Source organism: Ochotona curzoniae, unplaced genomic scaffold (assembly GCF_017591425.1).
Source record: "Ochotona curzoniae isolate NIBS_2020 unplaced genomic scaffold, NIBS_Ocur_1.0 contig_2210, whole genome shotgun sequence".
Taxonomy (NCBI): Eukaryota; Metazoa; Chordata; class Mammalia; order Lagomorpha; family Ochotonidae; genus Ochotona; species Ochotona curzoniae.
The window spans coordinates 24,364,113-24,389,856 of record NW_024465369.1 but is presented as its reverse complement, the minus strand read 5'-3'; the positions used below and the strand labels follow the sequence as shown (position 1 = coordinate 24,389,856).

Here is a 25,744-nt window from a genome sequence, read left to right as displayed (position 1 = left end):
TTAAGAAAAGTGCATGTGAACATATATGACCTCCATAGATGATAGTAGTTAACATGTAGGTATCAGGAAGTTGTCAGAGCTTCTGTAGTTCATTTACCTAGAAGCCACATACCCCAAAATTGACTTCTCCAGAACACAGCTAAACCTAAGAGCTGGAAAGTACGTCAGCAGACTATAAGCTCCACCAGTATATGCGGGTACCTCACAAAATTAATGCATAATGTAATTAAAAGGTAACATTTTCTGGTGGGATGGCTTTGAAGCCCACACATAGTTTTGTTTGCCTGTGTGTTTTGGTAATAGTATTTCCACAAACTTTCTGGACTATTTTCCTATGCATTCTACTCCTAGTCTCATTTTAGGGTTATTCTCGAAAGCTTGAGATTTCCCTGATTTGAACATGATTTAAAACAACAAATTAAAAGGTGATATGCTTTGTTAAAAGCAGAAACAGATATCAACAAGATGCACAGGAAATGACAAGACCATAAAAAGCAGAAAGAAACTCAGAAAGCACTTTTGTTTAATGCAGGAACAACGTGAACTGTAATGATCCAAGTACTCTCCTTGCTGGCAGTCCTGCGACATCTCAAAGAAGTTGAGTTATTCTCTACAGTGTCAGTTTAAGAAGGCAGTGAAGTTGGTAATGTATAAATACATACATTTATTTCTTGGATTAATGATAAAGAATATTTTAAAAAGATTGCTTCCAGTGAAGATGTATGCACAGAGAAACTCCACCAGTGATACGAGTTTTAGTGTTTGTATGGGGGTAGAGATGCCTTTGCACAGTGTCCACATGAGTTAGTAGGCACTTAACAAAAGCTGTTTCCTTCATATTCCTTTGGTCCCCGTGGTCTCACAACATGTCTCCATTTTTCCACAACATGTTCCAACACAAGATGTATTATGTTGGGATATGATATGAAGAACATGCAATCAACTCTGGTTCCTTCTCTAATATATATCCTGCATTTTTTTTTTTAGTTCATACTATCCTGTCTTCTTGGATTATTACAGCAGCCTTTAGAATGTTTTCTTACCTCTAAATTAGTCTCCTATCCAATCTGTTCTCTATGCTGAAGCTTCCCCTTCAGCCCTCCTTCTTACAGTGGTTTCTCTGAAAGTCTGGTCATGTTACCTTTCTAAACAAATCTATTCAAGGCGTTCTCTGAGGCACTCGTCCTCAGGGGTGGCATCTAAGACTCTTTATAACTGGCCCCAGGCCCCCCTCCAAGCTCACCACTTCACATGCCAGTTTTACTCCACAGTTCAGCTACAAGAATGCTTGTCCAATTCTGTGAAAATGCCAGTCTCTTGTCTTTACATTTGCACCTGCTGTGCAGACTGCCCGAAGTGTGCTCCTCCTATTACTTTTTGTCTCTTACTTGTCCTTTGTATCTTGATTCAGGTAACAGTTCTGTGGATGTTCTGTCATAACTTTTGGGTTCCTAACACTGAATACTGCATGCTGTATTAAAAGAACACCTTTCTTTCTCTTATTACAGTAAGTTTTTTGAGGCCCTAAATTAAGATTTGTTTTCTGCTTACTCAAATACTCTACCCAGTGCTTGGCACATAGCATATGCCTTTAATAAATGGACTTTTTTTAAAAAAAGATTTATTTTTATTATTTTTATTGGAAAGGCGGATATACAGAGAGGAGAGACAGAGAGGAAGATCTTCTGTCCGATGATTCACTCCCCAAGTGAGCCGCAACGGCCAATACTATGCTGATCCGAAGCCAGGAGCCTCTTCCGGGTCTCCCACAGGGTGCAGGGCCCCAAAGCTTTGGGCCGTCCTCGACTGCTTTCCCAGGCCACAGGCAGGGAGCTGGAAGGGAAGCGGGGCCGCCGGGATTAGAACCGGTGCCCATATGGGATCCCGGGCGTGCAAGGCAAGGACCCAATTGCGCCGGGCCCAATAAATGGACTTTTAATGAATTTGCCTTCTCTTCTCCACAGAACCTGGGATAGTAACTTCCAATTGTCATATAGTCTACAGTGAGGTGTTATACAGTGATTGAGATGAAATTGTTCAGTGGGGTTTCCTGGGCCTCAAAGTTTGATTTTTAAGTAGTCCTTTTCCCTATGAAAATGAGTCTTGGGGCCCGGCATCATAGCTTAGTGGCTGAGGTCCTTGCTTTGCACGTGTCGGGATCCAATATGGTCTCCGATTCTAATCCTGGCTGCCCTGCTTCCCATCCAACTCCCTGCTTGTGGCCTGGGAAAGCAGTTGAGGATGGCCCAAAGTCTTGGGACCCTGCACCCACATGGGAGACCTAGAAGAGGCTCTGAACTTCTAGCTTCAGATTGGCTTAGCTCTGGTTGTTGCTGCCACTTGGGGAGTGAACCATCAGATGGAAGATCTTCCTCTCTGTCTCTCCTCCTCTCTGTATATCTGACTTCCCAATAAATAAAACAAATCTTAAAAAAAGAATCTGTCTTTCCAATAAGGAAAATGAGCCTTGGGAGTAGCATAAAAGTCTAGGAAAAAGTATTTTCTTTTTAGATAAATTCTGCTAATATTAGGTAAATCTGGAAAACCAACTGATATGGTAACAGAATCCTGTAACACACAAAAAGAAAAGATTTATCAAATGGTCTTTCCAAGGAGGAGAGAACAAATGCTACAGAACCAGCTGCTGTTGCAAACAGCAAGAAACAGTAATCTTAGCAGTGCTGCCATGTGCCACGGACTTGTTAAAATCACTGCACGGAGATTCATTCACATAATATTAAAAATAATTCTGAGTTAGGCACTATTATTATTCCCACTTTACATGTGAAGAAGCTGGGGCATGGAGAGGTTAATTCCACAACTACACATCTAATGAATGGTACATGTGACCAGGCAAAAGACCAGGCAGTCTTTTTCCAGAGTCGGCTCTGAACCATTATGCAAAGCTGAACATGCTCATTTCTATATATGGAGGAGTTCCCAAATTGATGGAAATGTACTTTCTATTACTTTCCTAGCAACTGACCTATCCCCCTTGTGAAGATAACAGAGGAGAAATCCAACAGCTGTAATAGAACAGGTGTTTTCTTTCAGCATAGCTAGCTGGTATACAACCTCAATTATATTCAAATAATCTGGTAGGGACCAGTACTGTGAATAGTGTTGCTGCCTGTATTACTGGCATCTCATATGGGCACCAGTGCTCCTTGCTGATGGCCTGGGAAATCAGCAGAAGATGTCACAACTGCTTGGGCCCCTGAACCAACAGGGGAGGCCTGGGAGAAGCTCCGGGCTCTGTCTTTGGACATGCCCAGTCCAACCCATTGCAGCTATTCGGAGAGTGGACCAGTGAATGGAGATCTTTTTCTCTGACTTTCTTTCTCTTTCTGTAACTTTCAAATAAATAAATAAATGAAAAAAAACTGATTTAACCTATTTAGGCAGTGAGAGTTAATATCTATTTAAACTATTTAAAACTCAGACTTCTAAGGCTATTGGAAATCTTTGCTTAGAAAAATTCAAATTCAAATGAAGTACCAGAAAACACTTCTCATCTTGACCCATATTGGGGAAACATGATCAGATCAGCAAATCAGCTTTCTAATTGAAGAATAATTGAAGAATACTTTTATGGGGTGGGGGGTATGCAGAGAAAAAAAATGAAATGAAAACTATTTTTACATTTCTACATTTTCAATATACTATGTTAGACCATTAGTCTAAATAACATATTTTTTGGCAAAAAGAAACACACCTGATGGTTATTTCTAACATTTTTTTCTTTAAAGATTTATTTTATTTATTTGAAAGGCAGAGTTACAGAAAAAGACAGCTTAGTCTTTTATCTGCTAGTTCACTCTCTGAATGGTGGCAATAGGCTGGGCTGGCCAGTCCAAAACCAGGAACCAGAAGTTTCTTCTGTGTCTACCGTGTGGGTGTAGGAACCAGATAGTTAGAGCATCCTCTGTTGCTTTTCCAGGCACACTAGCAGAGAGCTGGACTTGAAGTGGAACAACCAGGCATCCTTCTGGGATACTGGCACGGAAGGTGGTGGCTTAACACCCCTAATTCTAATTCTTTACATTCTCTCCTAAACCCATTGAAACAGGACCTTCCTTTAAAATCCGAACTTCCTTTATGAACCAAATAGCACTTTTCTCAGAAGCCATATTTGCTTAAACAGATATTTTCCTTATTATTTCTCAAGGCTATTGCCCTATATAGGTGAGTAGAAAAACCAAATAACAAAAAGGATATGTATAATTCTTCTAACTCAGCATTTTTTCATGAATTATTTGTGGTTATTTTAAAAGTAAAAATAAGGGTGGATTTTGTGGCACAGCTAGTTAAACTGCTGCTTGGGACACTCACATCCTGTACTGGAGTAGGTCTGAGTTCCTACACTCCTGCCCTTGTTTCTAACTTCCTGCTGTAGCATCTGGGGAGGCAGCAGACCTCTGCCACCACCGGAGACTCAGGGTTCTAGCTCCCAGCTTCAGCCTGGCCCACCCTGGTTGCTGTAGGCATTTGGAAAATGAACCAGCAGTTGAAGATCTCTTCTTGTTTCCCCTTTGTTGTTCTACCGTTCAAGTAAATGAAAATAAACAAACTATTTTTAAAAGTAAAAATGTAATTTTCACTAAGAATAACTAGGGGACAGTATGTTAAGTACATTGTTAGATCATGTAAATCATATTTGAAGTAAGTAGTTCCTCTGTATTTTGAGTTGATATGGTCTATACAATTGAAATACCATTTAATAGGCATCTTTTCCAAAATATTTCTTTTTCTTTCTTTGCCTTTTTGACTTATTATTGTCAGAACCTAATAGTTTATATTTTGATTTCTGTTAGGATCCAACAACACTCCACTGAAGTATATAGCATAATATATCTAAAACATTTAAAGAATAGTGTTATCCTTATTATTTGTGACACAGTTAATATACAGCCTAAGTATAAGGTTCTGAAGCAGTTTTACTGGGAAGAAATTGAAGTTAAACACTCAGTGTTCTGGCTGACAGATAGACACTTGGATTTAGACCTGTGCAATTTAAAAATGGTCAAAGTATTAAGCTATTAATAATGGGGCAAGTTCTCTGTGTAACAAAGATAGCATCATTACAATGTTCTGATAAGATGTTGATGTTCTAAAAAGCATGTTTATGACTTCTAGATATTGTATCTCTATAGTTAGCACATTTTTAAATAAAATAATTAACTTAGTTCTGAAATTCCTAGTTATCTTTTATCTAAATATCAATTTCCCATGAAAATAACACAAATTAAAGTGGAAGAATCAGTTATTTTTGGAGAGGTAGGGGAAGGAAAAACAAATAAATTATGTCTGTTTATAAAGATTGTTTTGCTTCTCCAACACACTTTGTGTAACATTTGTAAAAATAAAATAGTAGTAGCAAAAAGTGAATTTATAATCTAAAATGATTTGTAAATTGACAAGATGTAAGAACTGGAAGTAATGGAAACTGATCTTTAATTAAACGGGTGCTAGTCAGCCCTGCTGCAATAGCTTTCAGAGGGAAAAATGTAAATCACATCTCTTGGGAATTGTCTGCAGAATATCTTAAATCACAGGAATAAAAAAGAATTTAGCAGGATTGATCTGTATATCTTCCTCTTGTTTACAGAAGTGTTTGGTTGTCAGGCTCCATCTCCGATATTTTGTTTTTCATTTTAAAGTATCGAAGCAAATACCAGAAAACTAGTTTGGGTTTCACAGAAAGGCGAAACTTTTAAAAATCTTCCTGCAACACATGTACAAAACAAATGTTCATTCTAAGTTGTATTTTACATTTAATTTGTACTTTGTGCATTTAGTATGACTGGCTCTCAGAGTGAATGTCACATTTAAAAACATTAATTAATGTACATAAAGATGTATTTATTTCAGAGGATAAAAGGTGGTAGGGAGGGACAAGGGGAAACAGAGGTGAGGCAGTACTCCTGTTGCAGGTGTACTTTCCAAATTCCCGACAACGGCAATGGAAAGGGAATGTTATCCAGGCCTCCCACGCAGGTTAGAGAAACTCAGCTACTTGACCCATCACTGTTGCCTACCAGGTTTGCCCTGGGCTGGAAGCTGAAATTAGGAGCAAGAGCCAGGAAATGAAATGAGGCACTCAAAAATGGATATGGGCACCTTAACTGGTAGGCCAAATGCCAAACCACTCATTTTTATTCTTGAACCAAATTAGTGTGTAATGAACTGGGAGGAAGAAGTTAAAAACAAAACTGATTTTATAAATTTACCTGGCTATATACAGCCATGTAGCTTTAAGGTCAGTTACCAACATTTGAGTTAATAAAGAACAAGACCCACAAATAGCAAGTAAAATTTTTGAGGGAAGTATTCTATATTTATGTTGTATTTTCCAATGTGAGACTTCTCAGTAAGATAATTAGTAATTATGTCATTCAGTTCTATCTAAACAGTACCACATCCAATGAAGACACAGAGAAAAAGCCAGTATTTACCCAATGTATTTTAGAACTTAATAGGACATACTCATTCAAATATAAAAGGCGTTCAGTAAACTTTTTAGAAATATTTCCACATTTAATTCCAACCAATAAAGTCAGTGATACTGTAAGCTAATCAAGCCTTACCAATTGCAGTGTTTGGTATATTAAGTTTGCTTAAGTGATCTTTTTGTGCTTTTGCTAGCAGGCATATTCTGTGAAATTCTTCCTTCAGATCCCAGAAAGTCTTCTCTACATTACCCCTAAAAAAAAAAATCGATATTTTAAAACATAAAACTAAAACCCCAAATGTTTTTAAACATGTTGAAACTTACAATGCAGCACTTTATATACCACAAAATAATTGCTGAAATGTTAAAAAATATTTTACATTCCTAGAAAACGTTCCCAAAGACAACTATAAGCAAAAGTTGAAAGTTCTAATACATTAACATAGTAAAGAACAGCCTATTTATCTACTTACTCAATAAGTCCCAGTGATACTGGTTGTCTTATCTCATTCTTACATTAGAAATGTTAATGCATTAATTTTTGTTTTCTGTAAACATGTAAATAGAATATTAAATATTACTCCTTTGGTAAGGTTCTCATTAGGATCTATTCATTTAAAACAATAGAACCATAATACTTGATCTATTGAAACAGCAGAGGTCTAGAGAACTTGACCTTTACGATCAGCTCTGCTATTACTATATTATGCTTATTTAGGTCATTTTAACACATAGGAGGTTTGCATTGGTTTCTTCCTGGTATAAAAAGCTGTAATTTGGTTTAATTGCTAAAAATTAAAAATATATAAACATTAAAACATATATCAGTATTTATGACTTTTGAGAGTTCGTAAAAAAGGATGTGGAACTACCTTTCATGGAATAAAGGAACGCCAAGACTCCTTGCTGATGTTTCTTTTCTAGGAGAAGAAAGCTCTTGGTTTCTTACCTTAAAAACACAAAAGGATCACTACTTTAGATTACTTCCAAAGGAGACTGGGCTAGCAGAAAATCCAAGAAAAACTATTTATCTCCTTTATTGAAATATAAGTTGAAGCAGCTTACAAAGATATATATGAAAGTTTTATTTTTCTTTAAATTAGAATAACTAAGAAGTGTGAATATATGAAGTATTTTTGGCAGTTTCTTTAATTACTATTTACCACACTGGTAATTGGAGGTAAATTCAATCATTGCTCAAAATCCTGCTCTAATAACAAAATATCTCATATGACCAGAAACGGGCTGGGGGAAAATCTGAGTGCTCACTTGTTTGGTATTCACCAATAATGGAGGGTACATTTAAATAAATGTCTTTATCTTTTGGTACAAATTCTCTGTGGCGGAATGCAACAGTTGCAGAGGAAGAAAGAAAATCTTAGGCTCTTACAACATCTTACGATTTGACAAGCATTAAAAAGGTTTTATAAAGACACTGCAATTATGTATTTAGGCTGCTTCTAACACAAGTTCTTGCCTTTCACTCCCACCTTGTGGTTTACACTGGTATTACATTTAATCTGCAAAAGTCAATACTTAAAAACATGTTGCAATAATTTATTCTATGTCTCAGATAAAAAGAAAAAACTTTGCAATCATATCTAGAAGGGCATGTGAACTTTCAGAAGTACAACTGACAGATCCAGAGGTGTGAAGATATCCTAATACTATATAATCATAAATGAAAACTCAACCAATTCTTGTTTAACTTAAAATTTAAAACCAGGGAACATTTAGCTTTAGCAACTTTTACATCTCATTCAGGCCAGGTTATTGTAGTTACTTTTAAAATAGAATATTATGTTTCACTTTTTTTCATAATGGCTTATTTATTTGAAATGCAGAGTGACAGAGAAAAGTTAGAGATATCTTTTGCTCTTTGGTTCACTCCCAGATGCTAGCATTATGCAAGGTTGAAGCCAGGAACCAAGGATTCTGACTTGGTCACCATGTGGCTGGGCCATCATGTTCTACCTCCCAGGGGCTTTAGCAGGAAGCTAGAGCAAAAGCCCAGAGTAGGCAGGACTTGACCCAGGCACTCCACTATGGGATGCAAGCAACTTAACTGCTACACTGTAACGTCCACTCCACTTCACTGTTTCTAATAATTTGGATGTATCCCCTTTTAATCTCACTCATCAACAGATTCCTTTTGCAAAGGGTGTTGGCACTGATTGCTACTTGGGATAGTGCATCACCTAACAGTGCCTACTGAAGTTCTCCCTCCACTTCTGATGAAATTTCTTGCCACGATGGCCCAGGCAGCATGTCCTCACCACCCAGGTGGGACCTGGACTGGGTTCAGAGCTCCTGGACTCAGCCCAGCCTGTTGTTAACATCTCAGAAGTGAATCTGCAGATAGAAGACATCTGTCTCTCTTCTAAGTAAAACGAAAAGGAATTTAAAAAAGGGAAACTTTGTTAGAAAGTTTCTTAAGTCTTAATTATTTAAGATGAAGACTTGAGTTCAGCTTGCTTTTCTTGAAAGTCTTACCTTCTTCAATTTGCTTACTGTTTTGATTTCCCATCTTCTAAACATTTACTGTAATCATATAGAACTAGTCTAATACAATTGTGCAATCCAATTTGTGATTTTGTATAATCATATTGTCAGACTGAGGCAAAATAATAAATAATATATTTTATAGCTGCATGCTGTTTGACAAATAGGTAGGCCATGTCTTCTTCCAGATCGAAACTTCTTTATTGAGCTTTTTAAACCAGTTACATCAGAAGAAATGTTGCCATTTGTAGTTTGTTCTTAAAACTCCAGGGTTTTCTTTGGTGTTACATGAAATTGCGCAATTAGACTACCCAAAGGATTTTAGTGTGAACCAGGAAGAAAGACATTTTAAAGCCAGCCAGCATTCAGACATTTCAAAAAACCAAACTTTTGAAAAACTATGATTAAATATATATCAACAAGATCATAGAAGTATGTTAAGAACAAAAACACTTTACAATTTAGCAATGTTAAATCATAATAAAATGACTAAATAGAGGGAACTGCTAAAAATAACTACTAGAAATTCTCAAAGGGGAAAAAATCATTTTATCAGAACTAGGAAGAAACAGAAAGAAGCACTCTAGTTTTAGACTTAAAATGAAGATAGTTACAGAGTGGTACATTCACTTTCAAAGTCCTAGTTTTGACACAAATGAGGTTAGACTACGTCTCCCCTCTGCAAATGTATGACAGTAAATAAACATTAAAAAGAAAAGTATAGTGAGAACAAGTTTCTAATTCTTTAAAGAAAAGCATATGGCTGGTGGGAGGTAAGATAAGCTTTCCTTTGGTTGATAAGTAACTGGCATCACCTTATTTCTGTGATGTTTAGATGTGATAACTAGTAAGAATCAATTTATTAGGAAAAGATTCTTTAGGTGTACTGGCAGGAAATAATGGGAAGATTCAAACTTATTAAAGATTTCTTCTTTTTTCCTTTGAAAATTATTTGTGTACTTATTTTACTAACTCAAAAGGCAAAGAGAGGACCAGTGCCATGGTTTAGCAAGCTAATTCTCTTCCTGAAAAGCTGGCATTCTACATTGGCACAGTTTTAGGCCTGGCTGCTCCATTTCTGATCAGGGTCTCTGCTAAAAGCCTAAGAATACAGTAAAGGATGGTCCAAAGCCTTGGAACCTTGCACCCACCTTGGATACCTGGAAGAAGCTTCTTGCTCCTGGCCTTGAAAAGGCCCAGCTCTGGCTATCACAGCCAGACTCTGGGATTGAATCAGTGGATGGAAGCTCTCTGTAATGTTTTCATGTAAAAAATAAATCTTTTTAAAGATATATGCATTTTAAGATTTGTTTATTTTTACTGGAAAGGCAGATCTACAGAGAGGGGAAGACAGATAAAATCTTTTGGTTCGCTCCCCAAGTGGCTACAATGGTTGGAGTTGAGCTGATCTGAAGCCAGGAGCTTCTTCTAGGTCTCCCACTTGGGTGCAGAGTCCCAAGAGCTTGGGCCTATCCTCTTTTGCTCTCCCAGGCCACAAGCAGGGAAATGGAAGTGAAGTGAAGCAGCTGGGACATGAACCAGCTCCCATGTGGGATTACTGGCAAAGCAACCTAATCACTGAGCCATCATGCTGAGCCCAAAGTAAATAAATCTGAAGCAATACAGCAAAAACTTTAATAAAAAGATAAAGTTACAGAAGTTTTCTTTCAGCTGGCTCACTCTCTAAATGTTTGTAATAGTTAGGATTGGTCAGGCCAAACTCATTTTTGGTCTTACATGAGTGGCAGGAACCTAGGTACTTCAGCTATCATCTGCTGCCTCCTAGGCTTTGTTTAGCAAGATCCTGGGTTGAAAGCAGAGCTGGGACTTGAACCCAGGGAGGGAAGATAGCAGCCCAAGCAGTGTCTTTTTTTTTTTTTTTTCTTTCAATTAACTTATTTACTTTAAAGACAGAGTTACAGAGAGAGAGAGAAAGAAAGAGAGAATATCTTTCATTCAATTCAGTCCCCAAATTACGCTGCAACGGCTGGAGCAGGGCTGGTCTGAAGCCCTGGAGTTTCTTCTGGATCTCCCATGTGGGTATGTGGGTGCAGGGGACCAAGCATTTGAACCACCCTCTACTGCTTTCCCAGGCACATTAGCGGGAAGCTGGGTTGGAAGTAGAGCAGGCAGGACTTAAACTGATATCCATATGGAAGGCCAATACTGCAGGAAGAGGCTTAATTTATCATGCCACAGTCCTGGCCTCTAATATTATTTTCAATTGTAGCAACTGGGACACAACTTTCTGAAACTAATCATTATTTTTCAAAGGACTTAGGATCTGTATGCTCAATGCCAGGACAAAAAAGCATATTTTTCTTTTTACTCTCAAAAATCATCCAAGTGGACCCCATATTGCAGGAAAATTAAATGTAACTTCAGATAAGAAAATATGGGAATTTTCAACATTATATTTTAAGAGATCTTAAGCATTTCATCATTCAACAAATGAGTTTATTTTGAGGTACTAAAACTTAAAATACTTATCATAAACTGTCCCAAGTATTAATTTGGAAATGTCAAACTTGTGGAAGGAATGCTGAAATAGGAGTTTTGCACATCACACTTTCATATACACTTCCAGAATGGTGCCAGATAAGTCATTCAACTAAATCCATTAAGTTAAACCCATCTGCAACAGTTGGAAGATGTTATGAAATGTTTCCTTAAATTTCCTCTTATGAGAATTGGGAGACTTTTGACTTAGTGTAAATTAATTTGAGTTTCTCATGGAAGGGTATTATATATATAAAACCCATATGTTTAAGGGCTAGTTAAAATGCAATCATATTTAGGGAGAAAAAAGTGGCTAAAATATTATTCCAATACAAAATTAACTGTTAAAAAACTACTTGAGACAGCAAAGCAAGACATAGCTGGATCAATGTAGAGACACAGATAGCAAATTCCCACCTGCTGGCTTACTCCCCAGATGCCTACAATGACTGTGGCTGGGCAGGGTCCAAAGCTTAGGTTACGAATGCAGTGTAGGTCTTCCACGTGGGTTGGCAGGTACCCAAATACTTGAGCCATCACTGCTGTCTTGCAATGAAGGTATGCACTAATGGAGTCAGGAGCGAGAGCTTGGAATTTAACTCAGGTACTCTGATATTGTGGAAGGTGGGCATCTTAACAAGTAGGTTGCTTCTTTTTTTTTTTTTTTTAAAGATTTATTTATTTTTATTGGAAAGACAGATTTACAGAGAGCAGGAAAGACAGAAAGAAAGATCTCCCATCCACTGGTTTACTCCCAAAATGACTGCAATAACTAGAGCTAGAGCTGAGCTAGGCCAGGAGCCAAGAACTTCTTCTGGGTCTGCTATGTGGGGTGCAGGGTCTCAAGGTATTGGACCATCTTCCACTGCTTTCCCAGGCCACGAGCAGGTAGCTGTATGGGAAGTGGAACATCCACAACACAAACCAGCATCCAGGACTAGAACTGGTGCCCATGTGGTCTGTCAGTGCCTGCTGTTGGAGGATTAGTCTGTTCAGCCATGGAGCTGGTTCCAAGTAGGTTTATTTTCATGCAAATAATGGAAAATGGTTTGTACATTCCACAATCTGATATCAACCTCTCAAAAAAGGTGCATATTTTGCCTAACAGTTGCTCTTCTTACGATTGGTACCAAAAGTCAAATATTATTCTTCTAACAAAATATGGAAGGTAGCATTGTGGCTTGGGGGGTTAAGATGCTGTTTGCAAAGCCAACATCCCATATTGGAGTGCAGTTCAGTCCTGGCTTTTCTGCTTCTAAGCCTGCTTCCTAATGTGCCTTGGAAAGCAGTAGTTTGATGGTCCAGTGCTTCGGTCACTGCCAAACACGTAGGAGACTTGGATCGAGGTTTTAGCTTCAGCCTACCCCAGGTCTGGCTGCTGTGGTCATTTGGGAGGTAGATCACATGGAAGACCTCTCTCTTACTCCCCCTCTGTGTCACCCTGCCTTTGAAATAAGTAACTATTTTAAAGTGTATGTATGTGTGTGTGTATGTGTATAAAGTATATATGTGTGTATATATATGTATATATAAAACATGGCAAAACAATGAAAAATTTTCATGTGAAATCATGTTTTTCTATAAATATTTTTAAAACTTGACATGGAAATTTTGGATACTACAGTCAGTAATCCAGTGTGTATTCTCTCACAGGTAAGGGACCTGCCACAAAGCTAGTATTAGATAAAGAAGGTATGTTTTCAGTGATACATAGCTGAACCATGGCTGACTCTTTATTCAGTATTCATATCAAAGGCTCCTTTGAAAATTTAGTTGGGTTCTTTGCATGCAAACTTTTCCTTACTTTTAAGGTGACTCAGGTAACTGAGTACAGCCAACTTTTTCTTTAATTTCTGGAAGAGGTCAATAGAATTATGCTTTTAAAACATAAAAGAGAACTATGTTCTTAATTGGATCTGTGTAAAACAAGCCAGGATGAGATGGGAAGGATTGCTACAGGGAATATAAATTATGAAATAGTTATAAATCCTAGCTTGATAAAATTCATGACAGCAAAAGGAAAAATGAGCAGTGTAAAAGAAACCAAAAATAAAGATTCACTTATCACTTAGATTTTTGAAATCTAAGAATAAAATGCAAAAGGAAAAACTGAGATTGAATATTTCCTTGCCCATTTTAGATGCACTGAAACAAAAGATGCTATGGTGGTGTCAGCACTGGATATGGCTGAATTAGGAAGAAAGTGGAAAAAAAGCGCTGAGAGTGAAAAAGAAGTGGCAGAAAACAGAAGCAGAAAGAAATTACAAAAAGAGGTTTGGTAAAAATAGAAAAACATCGTAAAATGAGTCTGAGAACAAAAGGTTAGAAAAAGATGTAAGGAAACTATGCATGAACTTATGGCCATGTGAAACCCATGCTTCTCTCATCATCATTAACATTCCTGAAAATCTAGCAAGTAAGAGGAGCAGGAATCCTAGGGCCCTTGTCTGTTCCACATGACACACTGTGCTAGGCAGACACACTGCCAGTGCGGGAACAACTCCAGACGAAATGGGATCCATCCCAGAGTTCTGAAGGAAGTGGCAAGAAAAATAAACAATATAAAAATAAAATGAAACACCCCCACTACTTCCAAGTTCTTTACAGGGTTCCAGTTCAACGTAAATTTCAAGAAAACCTATCTATTCAGGGCTACAACAAAACATATTCTTAACCCTTTACCACAACTGCTACAATTACTATAATTTCCATTATATCAGAGCCAACTTTACCTTCTCCCTTTTTGAAGTCTTCTACTTTATTTTAGGTCCCTTTTGTGTACATCTTTCTGAATTTTCTTAAAGGAAAAAAAAATTTTTCTTTTGGGGGATGTCTTTTCATGCAAAATAGAAACTGAGTAAGTGGCTAATTTAAGTAACATTTCTCATACTCCTTCCTCCACCACTACATTTTACATGAACTGATAAGGGGAGGGGCTGGGTTAAGACCTGTGGTACAGAAGGTTAAGCTGCCCACATATCAGAGTGCCTGGACTGAGACCCACCTCTGCCTTTGCCCCCCAATCTACCTTCCTACCAATGCACCTGTGAGGCAGCAGACGATGGGTCCTGCACTGAATGTCTGCTATACCACGTGGGGGAATCCAGATTAAGTCCCTGGCTCCTGGCTCTGGCTTGGCCCAACCCCAGCCTGATTTTGGGAAGTGTATCAGTGGATGGAAGATCTCTTTGTTACTCTACCTTTTCAATTCCTAAAAACAAGCAGGTAAACATTTTTAAAAATAAAATGAACTGATTTGTGCAAACAGCAAGTAGCTATTATTTAATCAATTTGCATATTTTACTTTAACCCATATAATTTTATGAGTTAAACACTTAACTATGACTTTATTTCTTTTACAGATTTAGTTTATTTATTTGAAAGGCAGAGTGACAGACAGAAACAGATCTTGCATCCACTAATTCGCTCTCCAAATGGCTGTAATGTCTGGGGCTGGGCTAGACCTGGACTAGGTGCCAGAAGCTTTAACGGATGCAGGAACTACAGGTGGCTGCTTTATTTGCTATCTTATGCCAACCCTCTTACTGGTGATCCTAAAGTCTACTTAAAACCTTGGTTAGCTTTGAAGAAATAAATCATTTGCCTATTGTCCAGTAGGTGGAGTAGCAGAGACTGGAACACACATTTTTCTGTCCTGGTCTTTAACTACTCAGTCGCAGTGCTTGGCTGCTAGAGAAGCTAAGTGATAACAGTTATCCAGTTTGGTGAAAGAAATGGAGAATGCTAACACTTCCATACAGCACCAAGGCAAACTAATTTTAAGATTCTAAAACTTGCCTGCCATATAATGAAAGAAAGTACTTCTCACAGAGTAGTTGGTATAGGCCAAGTCTGATGTTTAAATATTGCCTATGGAGGAAAATTTTTATTTTGGTATGACCTTTAAAAAATATGTTGAAGGATGTAGAAATAGAAATATATATCCCAAAATAGGTTAGACAGATTTATTCAAGTTCTGCCAAACTATTCAATTGTTGACATGAACAATTTGGCAACAATTTCTTAGCCAAAATTTCACACTTTAGGTGTTTTTCAAGCATGGTATAGACGTTAAGCATCTAGCAAAGCATGACAATGGAGTACATTACGATTAAATCTCTCAAAATCTAACTCCCTTCCCAACTACCTTCCTGTAGAGGATTTGACATAGTTAAAGAAACTAAGAAATTCCTTGCCTATAATTTTGATACCTCAATCATCTCAGGGTTGGTGTTTGCTCCCTTGTAACTGGATTTCATTCTCTGGGCTCTTAGGTTGAGTAATTTTGGACAGTATCTGAATATTGTGAATATTATGTTGTGGAGACATTATGTTGCCTAGTGCCAAACGGTGTTTGTGGTTTTGCTTTACTGGCCATTAATCTGGCTTGCTGAGACTCCAAACTGTCACGCCTATGGAGAGTAATAGCTCAGATCTCAGTTTTTAGTAACTAGCTGCAAATTGCTTTCAGTTAGTCTCAGTAACTTTGAAACAGTCAAGAGATTAGGGCTGATTTTTAACACAAAATTTACTGTCCTTCCACATATTCGCTTCAGAATATGACATTTCTGCCAAGTTTTGGTGTTTCCATTGGCTCCTCTTCTTAGGTCTTCAATACAGATATTCTCTAAGATTCAGAACTGAGTGTGCCATTCTTCCCTAGTTATACACCTTTAGTTATATTATTTATTCTCATGTCAGCTCTTCCTACATGGCATCTCTTCAAGACCAGCCTCTAAACTTAATAGACATTCCCAAGTTTCAGTCTGTTACATATGTTTTCTCTGGTCTTGTTGGTGCCTATTCTACACTATAAAGTTTTTAAATACACATAATGCTTTCCTCAAATATGGTCTGCACTTCTAATCTCCATTCTTTTCAGCATAAACATTGTTGGGGGGGTATGCAATTACCCTACCAATTAAAGTGCTCTCTATGATACCTGCATCCTATGTTGGAGTATCTGGTTTGATACTCAGTTCCAGCTTTGTTCCTGACTCCAGCTTCCTGCTAATGCAGACACTAGAAGGTAGAAGTGATGGTTTAGGAAACTGGGTTCCTACCATGGAGCTCTGTGGGAGACTTGGATTGAGTTCCCAGCTCCTGGATTCAGTCCCAGCAAGGCTTTGGTGGCTGGAGGCATTTGGCAGGTGAACCTGCAGATGGAAGATATTTCTCTATCTCTCTGCCTTTCATAAATAAAAATAAAAGAAGGAAGGGATGCTTATTAGAAAATTAGGAAGGGAAGTTTTAGATTTGACCTTATAAAAAGTGACTACTTTGTCTTCAGGAAGAGAAAACAGATGGGACAGGAATGAAGATTCTCAAGCATAAGTAAAGAGGTGAGTGGTTAACATTAGCAAGAAGGAAAGAAAGATTGACTGTGTCTCTGTGAGCATTTAGCAGGAACATAGTCCACATTGCTATTGTTAGTTAATACAGATGTCAGCGGCCATGATAAAATGTAAAGGCAATGTGCTGTTCGTGATGGTAAAGAGTGAAGGACAATTAGGGACAGAAATAACCCTTGTATCCTCAATAGGCATAGAATTGATGAAACTAAGTTAAAATGCAAATACCATTCTGCTATTGGAAAGCATAATGAAAGACAGAAAACAAAAGATAGTTAGAATTATTATCTTCCCAAAGAGCTTATCGAGAAGAAAAAAAATCACAGATTAATGACATAGAATTTTAGGGGAAAAACTTAAGGTCCTGGGATATACATCTCAACAACTGAATATATGGAAATATGGTTAACTGGCAATGAAAACAATTTTTCAGGGATTAAGTTATCATTCAAAACATAGTGAAGTTTGTCTAAAGATGCAACAGAAACCTAATGTGCAAACAAAAATTCTGGCGAGCCTTCTTCCCATGTTACTCCCTTAAATTCTAACATTTTCTTAGGGCTACAATTCTAAAAGCACGTTAAAGTACAACATGGGAAAATATATTAACTAGAGATCCTATTGTTCAACAAAACAAAGTAGTTTTTTATTTCTGATGTCAGGGCCTATAAATATTCTATACTCTTAGAAGCTTGTTACATAGAGTACATAGTATATAGATTTTCACAGATCCAGGGTTATGTAGAATATAGAAGAAAATACATCAGGTAGATCTCTGTTCCTATGTTGTCCTTCAACAGATAAGAATCAAAATTCAGTCTATTCTAAAGTTGATACTACAGATGAAAATAACCAAGAATATCCAGAGTGGTTCATATCCCGGTTCTGTGCTAATGTGCCTGGTAGGGCAACAAAAGGTGACTCAACACTGCACCCACATGGAGGACCTGGATTTGGCCTGACCCAGCACTGGCTGTTGTAGCCATCTGCAAAGTGAACTAGCAGATGGAAGATTCTCTCTCCTCTCTCTGTAATTTTGTGATTCAAAAATAACTAAGTATCTCTTTAAAAAAATTATATAAAGTTCTGATTATACCTGGGACATGTTGCAAGGCTGTATTTGCAGTGGGAAAACTTGGAAAAATAATGTGATTTTTGGACAAAAAAAAAAAAAGGTTTACTGCTTGCTATAAAACAATCGGTTCCCCAAGTTTAATATTTCTCTTTTTACTACAGTCACTGCTGCATGTACAAGTATCCATATGGGTCTGTTTGTGTCACCTCCTAGGTGGGAATCAATGGAAATAAAATGTTGTTGCTGTTTATTATGCGGTGCGTTTCAAAGTCCTTTTTTTCTGGTCCATTCGGTTTTCTTCTAGTATCAAGAAATGGCAGCTGGCTAATAACGTGCAAACAGAATAAAGTCAAATTTCAGACTCTGATCTTCATACAACGCTACAGCCATGATACCATGACCATGTTATCTGTATTCTTTACTATGTTAATATTTGCACCGATGGTTTCAAAAATAACCATGAATAAAACTGCTTGTGCCTGAGCATGACTAAAGTCATGATGATACCAAACTATAGAAGTCATTGTCTTCTTCAATGTCACACACTGTTGAAAAACAAAAACAAGCAAAAAATATGCCAGTTTCAGCTAAGAGTGTCCCTAATTACTAATTTTGTTGAATTTTGATCTCACTAATACATTTTTAACATACAGTGGGAAGTATGCATAGAAGACTCCTTCTGCACAATGAAGTACAATGGCTGTCTCAGGGATAAGCATTTGGGCAACTGAGTTGCGAGCTCAACCAGTAACTGTTTTTATTGGAATGCCATTTTCCTTTCAAAGAATGACTGACATGTAAGCAATGGTGATGCAGACATTTTCTCAAAAGCACATGAAGTTGGCCTGTCATATTAAGGAAAACAACTGACGAGACTTGTTGCCAATGATAAAATCTGAGTTTTCAAGTGAAAATTAAAAATTTTAGAACACTTGTACCTGTCACAGTAAGCTTGACAGCTATCCAATAATGAAAAGATTTTTCTGATGAGATCACTGATACTGTTAAATGTGAGTTTTAAATATCATATAAAAAATAAGTAAACATTTGGAAGATCTGTATAATTTAATGAGCCAATATTTTTCAAATGGCCAATTTACAATGTTACAAAATCATCCAGCAGTAAAGGATACATTTAAAATATAAAGTAGACCAATGGCTTTCAATGCAGCATAAAGATTTCTTGATATGCTTTCCAATTTCATAGTACAGCTAACATTAAAGAAACTATTCCACAGTATAGCTAACATTAAAGAAACTATCCTTAGCAAGCTTTAGTGCAGTATCAAAGAAGCATCCCAGTAACTGCTGAAAAGCTTATTAAAGTACTTATCCCAGGCCTGACGCAACAGTGTAGTGGTTAAAGACCTCGCCTTGCACGCTCCAGGATCCCATATGGTTGCCAGTTCTAATCCGGCGGCCCTGCTTTCCGTCCAGCTCCCTTGTTGTGGCCCGAGGAAGCAGTTGAGGATGGCCCAAAGCCTTGGGACCCTATACCTATGTGGGAGATCTGGAAGAGCTCCTGGCTCCTGGCTTCAGACTGGCTCAGCTCCAGCCGTTGCTGTCACTTGGGGAGTGAACCATTGGATGGAAGATCTTTCTCTCTGTATATCCGCCTTTCCAATAAAAATAATAATAGCAATAATAAAAAAGTACTTATCCCTGTTTTCAGCTGCATTATTCATGTGAGGCTAGAGTTTCATCAAATAATTTATGAAACAAAACCTAACAGACTGAATGCGGAAGCATTTATAACACTGAAACTAAATCCTTTGAAACATTTTGAGAACAAAAGGATGACAGATTAAACTACAAAAGAAGGTATATTCTTTTTTTTCTGTTATTATTCCTAAAGCTCAGTCCAAATCTTCTGTTTATATATATATATATTTTTAAATTTTTACACAGTCTTACAGGCACTGGGATTCCCCCCTGAAGAAGGTATATTCTTGTAGGAAACAATCTCTTATCTATAAACAGTTTTTCATGCCTTGGTCAGTAGAACTCAGGACTGAACAGGCTATATAAACTTTATTTTGTGTGTTTTCAAGAAGATAAAAAAATTAAAATAAAGAAATGGGAAATGTGAAAAGAGATCATGTGGGGAAGGAGTCAAGGGAGAAAAGCCACAACAGATTCTGAAACCTGCCAGATCATTTAAAAAGAGGCATGTGGGCCTGGCGCGGTGGCGCAGTGGTTAAGGTCCTCACCTTGCACGCCCGAGATCCCATATGGGCGCCGGTTCTATCCCGGAAGCCCTGCTTTCCTTCCAGCTCCCTGCCTGTGGCCCGGGAAAGCAGTCGAGGACAGCCCAAAGCTTTGGGATCCTGCACCCATGTGGGAAACCCGGAAGAATCTCCTGGCTTCAGATCGGCATAGCATTGGCCATTGCGCTCACTTGGGGAGTGAATCATTGGACGGAAGATCTTCCTCTCTGTCTCTCCTCTCTGTATATCTGCCTTTCCAATAAAAACATAATAAAAATAAATCTTAAAAAAAAAAAAGAGGCATGACACTTCTCATTGTTTTTCAAAATTATTTTCAGTACTATAATAATAAAAATATTCTAAAATGATGTAATTAAGTAAAAAAGATGGACCCAGAACAGTAAAATTTTATGATTTGTTGATAATTCAGATTTCTAAAAAAGTTTTTTCAACATAAATTTCAAAGTAATTATTAAAATACTTTAGGTATCAATTTTTTTCTTTGAGTTTAATATTTTTTAGAGTCTGTGATAGCTTCATTGTGACACTTGAGGAAAAACTCTGAAGTTGAATGAATGAATTGGTTGAAGATACTGTTTTTCTTCTAATTATTATCTCCAAATTTATCAACCAAACTTAGTCTCCTTATATATAAAAAGAGGGTAGATTTGATCCAGTCTCTGGAAGCAAAACCAGGAGGAAGGAGGCATTGTTCTGACTAAGGAGGCAAGGATTCCTTGAGTTGCTACGTGCAAACACATGTTTTCCTCCAGCTCTAAGTGAGCCCAGCCTAGGTGGGAATATACCATTGCACACAGTATGCAATTACCATTCTGTCCTAACAAAAGATATAAAGAATACAGTGGCAACTTTTTGAAATGTTGAGTAATGAACATAAGCAATCCATTTTATTTCAATTTTATCTCTTAGAAAAGGCAGAAATCTGTGTTTTTACACAAACTAAATTTAACTTTCTCACAGGAATCACTTGGTAGTTACGTATTTTGACTAAAGGCCTAATTTTTAACTTTGTGCAAAGGGTGAAAAATATATTTATTATGTTTCTGAACACTATATCCTGTTTCTAAGCTTTTATGATGTATATACCAATGGGTGCTGGCTCAACTGTTACCAGCAACCAAGTCATAGGAACTTAACAAACATTGATATAGTTTAGGAGACTTATAGCAGAAAAAATATCTCAGGTACTGACTGAGAGAAACTGTGAAGGTCCCAAACTCAGAGGGAAATTACTAATTGGGAGCTGTACCTGAACGTAGACGTGTGAAAACAGGATATTACAAGCTACAGAAGGAAAGCAGCAAAACTGGGTTCAGTTTCACACACAGGTTGTCTAAACTGTCACAGACAGTAACTAAAGGAATATGTTATGGCTCAATGTCACCCACTGAAGGCCCCTTTATAGTAAAGAGTTACAAAAAGACAGGAAACATCCTCTTCTCTGAGGCTATGATGATTACAGCAAATGTCACTGCTCATTTAAAATCTTCAGTTTGGGGCTGCTGCTGTGGCTGAGCAAGCGAATCTTCCACCTGTGTCTTCAGCAGCTCATCTGGTTGCCAGTTCAAGTCCTGGCTGCTACACTTCCTATCTAGCTTCTTGCTTATGTGTCTGGGAAAGCAGTGGAGGATGATGCAAGTGTTTTGGCCCTGCACGCATGTGCAGACCCAGAAAATGCTCCTGGCTCCCAGCTTCAGACTAGTCCAGCTCTAGTACAGCTATTTGTGAAGTAAACCGGTGGAGGAAGATTTCTCTGACTCTTCTTTTCTTTCTGTAACTCTGCCTTTCAAATGAAAATAAATGAATAAATAAATCTCAAAACAACCCCTCAGTTTGGGGCCAGTATTGCAGCATAGGAGGTTAAGCATCTGTTTTTGACACCCACATCTGATATGAGTGACAGTTTGAGTCATTGTATGCCCCATTTCTTTCCAATCCAGCTCTCTGGCAATGTTCCGAAGGCAGCAGAAGATGGTTCAAAGTTGGGTTCCTGCCATTCAGATGGGAAACCCAGATGAAGTTCTGGCTTTTGGCTTCAACCTAGCCCAGTCTCTGCTGCTGTAGACATTTGGAGTGAAATATATCTTTCCTCTGTAACCCTGACCTTCAAGTAAATAAATCTTAACATCACCCTGCCCCTCCAAAAAATATACAGTTATAGTTTTAGCTTTAAGTGTATATGATGTTCTACCAATTCGCTTGAAAAAATTATTGTTTTTATCTAGAAATTACTCTTTTTTTCTATCAGAATCTTGCATTCTGACAGTGAATCAGTAGATGGAATATCTCTCTCTTTGTCAGAGGTTTTGAGCCGTCCTCTACTGCTTTCCCAGGCCATAAACACAAAGCTGGAAGGGAAGTAGAACAGCTGGACATGAAGTAGCACCCATATGGGATCCTGGGGCATGCGACTCAAGGCATGGCAAGGCCTTTAGCCATTTAAAACATTTATTCATTTACTTGAAAGTCAGAGTTTCAGAGAGAGAAGTCAAGACAGAGAGCTCTTCTATCTAGGTTCGCTCCCTGGATAACCGCAATGATCAGAACTGGGCAGAAGTCATGAGCTTCCTCTAGGTCTTCCATGTGGCACAAACACTTGGTCCATTTCTGCTGCTTTCTAAGGCATAATAGCACTGATCTGGGTTGGAAGTGGTACAGCTGAGACAGACCCATATGGGATGCTGATGCTTCAGACTGAGGCTTAACATGCTATCCCACAGCACTGGCCCTGGGAATTTGCATTTTAAAATCAAGGTCCTATATGTTCAATCTGTACCATAATATTATAATTAGGATTTCATTTTGTCATATAAGTAGGATTTCATGTTGCTTCATAATTCTCACTAATTGCTTTAGGTTTCCAGATCTTTGTTTCCACAACCAGCTGACGATTGCTTAAAGTAGACTGATATTTCTTGTCTCATGACTGAGAAGTGAATTTGCAGAAATGAGCTTTCTTCAAACATGTCACAACTTCTGTACTTACTTGCAACTGCCAGGTACGGCACATCTTATTTCCTTAACATAAGCACTGATGAGAGCTCCACAGTTGGATCATTCTTTCACTATTCTAAATCTTTGCTTCTCAAAGCTGCCATATTTGTCAATTAATTACAATGATAGCTACAGTAGAAATTGGCAAGCCTTTGAACTGGCATCTTTCAGGAGCAACTATAGTCATCTCTTGAGCTTTTGATTAACTCAGAGAAAAATGGATATATAATGAATAAATCAGAAACATTCATAGAGAATTAGAAATAAAGCAAAAAAGTGGCTATTTGAACACAAGAACAAATGACCTATCTGTATAAGGCTAAAAGTTAAAAAAAATTCAAACCATGTCTACCTCATTTTTCCAATCATAGAATCTGAAATAATTATGCTAGTTTTGGTGATAAGATTTTACACCAGAAGACAGGTCAGTGCCTTTGTGCTCCAGTGGCTGGTACTGTTAGGTACACAGAAGGAATTCAGAATCATTGAGTGAATGAAGTGAAGGTAAAACCATTAACTGATACTACCAAATTCTTTGATATGTTTTCTATGTATTTTCTTACATCAAAATACTTTAGGATTTAGTATAACTTCCCAGAGAAACAAAAAGTAGACTAAAAAGAAAAAGGCTAACAATTTCAGTCCCTTATGGTACCTAAGATAGTGCTTAGCTTGACAACTGAACTAACTTTCAGAAGGGTGTATTACAAGTTTCATTTCTCATATTATAAAAGTGATACAGTATATTATAATCCTGTTTTTTAAAGCAAATTTTAAAAAATCACAACTTATAGTTACATTATAATACAATTTTTTTTATTATTACTGCTATCATGTAATGAGACACTGCAAACAAGAGTAAGTTAGTGTTTGCCAAGAACAAGTTTGTGCATGGATGTACGTGTTGCACAGTGGGTTAAACTGGCACTTGGAGCACCTGCAATCTCATACTGTAATGGCACTTTGAGCCCTCTACTCTCCTTCCAATCAGCATCTTGTTAATTCATCCCAAGAAGCAGCAGATACAGGTGCAAGTCTGTGGGTCCTTGCCACCCACATGGGAAACCCAGACACGGTTCCAGGCTGCTGGCTTCAGACTGGTCCAGTGTAAGCTGTTGTGAACGTTTGGGAGTGAAACAGTGGATAGAAGACCTCAAGGTAGATGAACGTTGACATTAAAAAAGAAATAAATATATACTTTTTGTTACTTGATTTCTTATCTATACCCCTTAATTTTTAAAACTTTACAAAAATAATTAGCAGCAACATGTGTTTCTTGGATCTCTAAGAACTATTCATATACTACTCTATTCATGCCTGAATGTATCTACAAAAGCCTTTAAGGGGAAAAGTATAATCTTTTGCTCTGGGAGCATTTTTGACTCACTTATCCTGAAGAGAATAATATGAGAGTGAAGGTAGGTGACCACTGCCCTTTTACTAACAGTCACACTGAGTGAACCACCTTAGAAGCAGATCTACCCATCACACAGTCAAGTTATCAAACAACTGTAGTCAGCCCACATCCTGATTTCAACACCATCTGAGTTACTGGGCCAGAATTACCCAACTAAGTTCCTCTGGAATTTCTAAACACTGTTACATGAGCTCCTAAATTTTAGGGTCAGTTTGGCGTAACTGTTGTATGAAGCCAATATGTATTTACAAAAGACCATGCAAACTACTGTGGTGTACTAAAGATGAGATGCAGATTATTCACTGTACTAAGTAAATTTTTTGATTATTAATTATTATTTTTATTTTTGATGATTTTTACATAGTTGATTAGGTGATAAGGGTCAAGGGCTACAGGAAGGTGGGTGAGATCACCATTTCCACATTCTCTTTTTTTTTCCTTCCTATATCTGGGTGAAGGGGAAGACAAGGAGAGAAGAAGCCTCTGTGTTAAACAATTTTTATAAAAAGGTTTATTTATTTTTATTGGAAAATCAGATCCACAGAGCAAAGGAGAGAGAGAAAAAGATCTTGTTTACTCCCCAAAGGCCCACAGTGGCTGGATCTGAGTCAATCCAAGGTAGGAGCCAGGAGCTTCTTCAGCTTCTTCCACATGGGTAAAGGGTCCCAAGGCCTTGGGCCGTCCACTACTGCTTTCCCAGGCCACAAGCAGGGAGCTAAGTGGGAAGTAGAATAGCCAGGCCATGAACCAACACCTATAAGGGATCCCAGAGCTTGCAAGGTGAGGATATACCCAATTGGACCATCACACCAAGCTGTTTACTGAGTACTTCTTTTCTGATGTGTGCGAACCATAAGCAGAGTACTAAGGGTCATCTAACGATCAGGCTGTGTTGTTAGAACCTTTTCATTCTTTTCAGAAATCACAGGATTCTGACATTTTCTTTGTGCAGACTAGCATGAACATAAAATGAACTAAAAATTGTGTGTTCAAAAGGGTATCTGTCCCCTTCACATATGCCACTTTACTCCAATCATGTTCTAAGGCAGGCACAGTTGGTATTTGCCAAAATGTCCATCAGTCTTTCCCCTCTCAAATATCTGAATAAGATCATAAATAAAGCAAGTATACCAAAGCAAACAAATCCTCAAACCACTCAGCAAACAGAAGGAGGAAAGGACTGTGGGTGGCTAGTAGCAGCTTCCTTCTGCTACAGGGTCAAAGCAC

General features: G+C 37.8%; 1 protein-coding gene across 9 annotated transcripts in view; it reads right to left on the bottom strand.

The window, feature by feature from the left end:
* Positions 1 to 25,744, bottom strand: part of TANK (TRAF family member associated NFKB activator) — an 89,978-nt gene that overhangs the window by 5,471 nt on the left and 58,763 nt on the right. For 8 of the 9 annotated variants that reach the window (XM_040971632.1, XM_040971630.1, XM_040971631.1 and 5 more), the window contains 3 exons: positions 16,516 to 16,608; positions 7,324 to 7,400; positions 6,588 to 6,703 (listed from right to left, as the gene is read on the bottom strand). In XM_040971632.1, coding sequence (XP_040827566.1) covers positions 6,588 to 6,703; positions 7,324 to 7,400; positions 16,516 to 16,608 — 286 coding nt within the window. The remainder of the gene's footprint in view (positions 1 to 6,587; positions 6,704 to 7,323; positions 7,401 to 16,515; positions 16,609 to 25,744) is intronic. The other variant, XM_040971635.1, reaches the window with a different exon arrangement.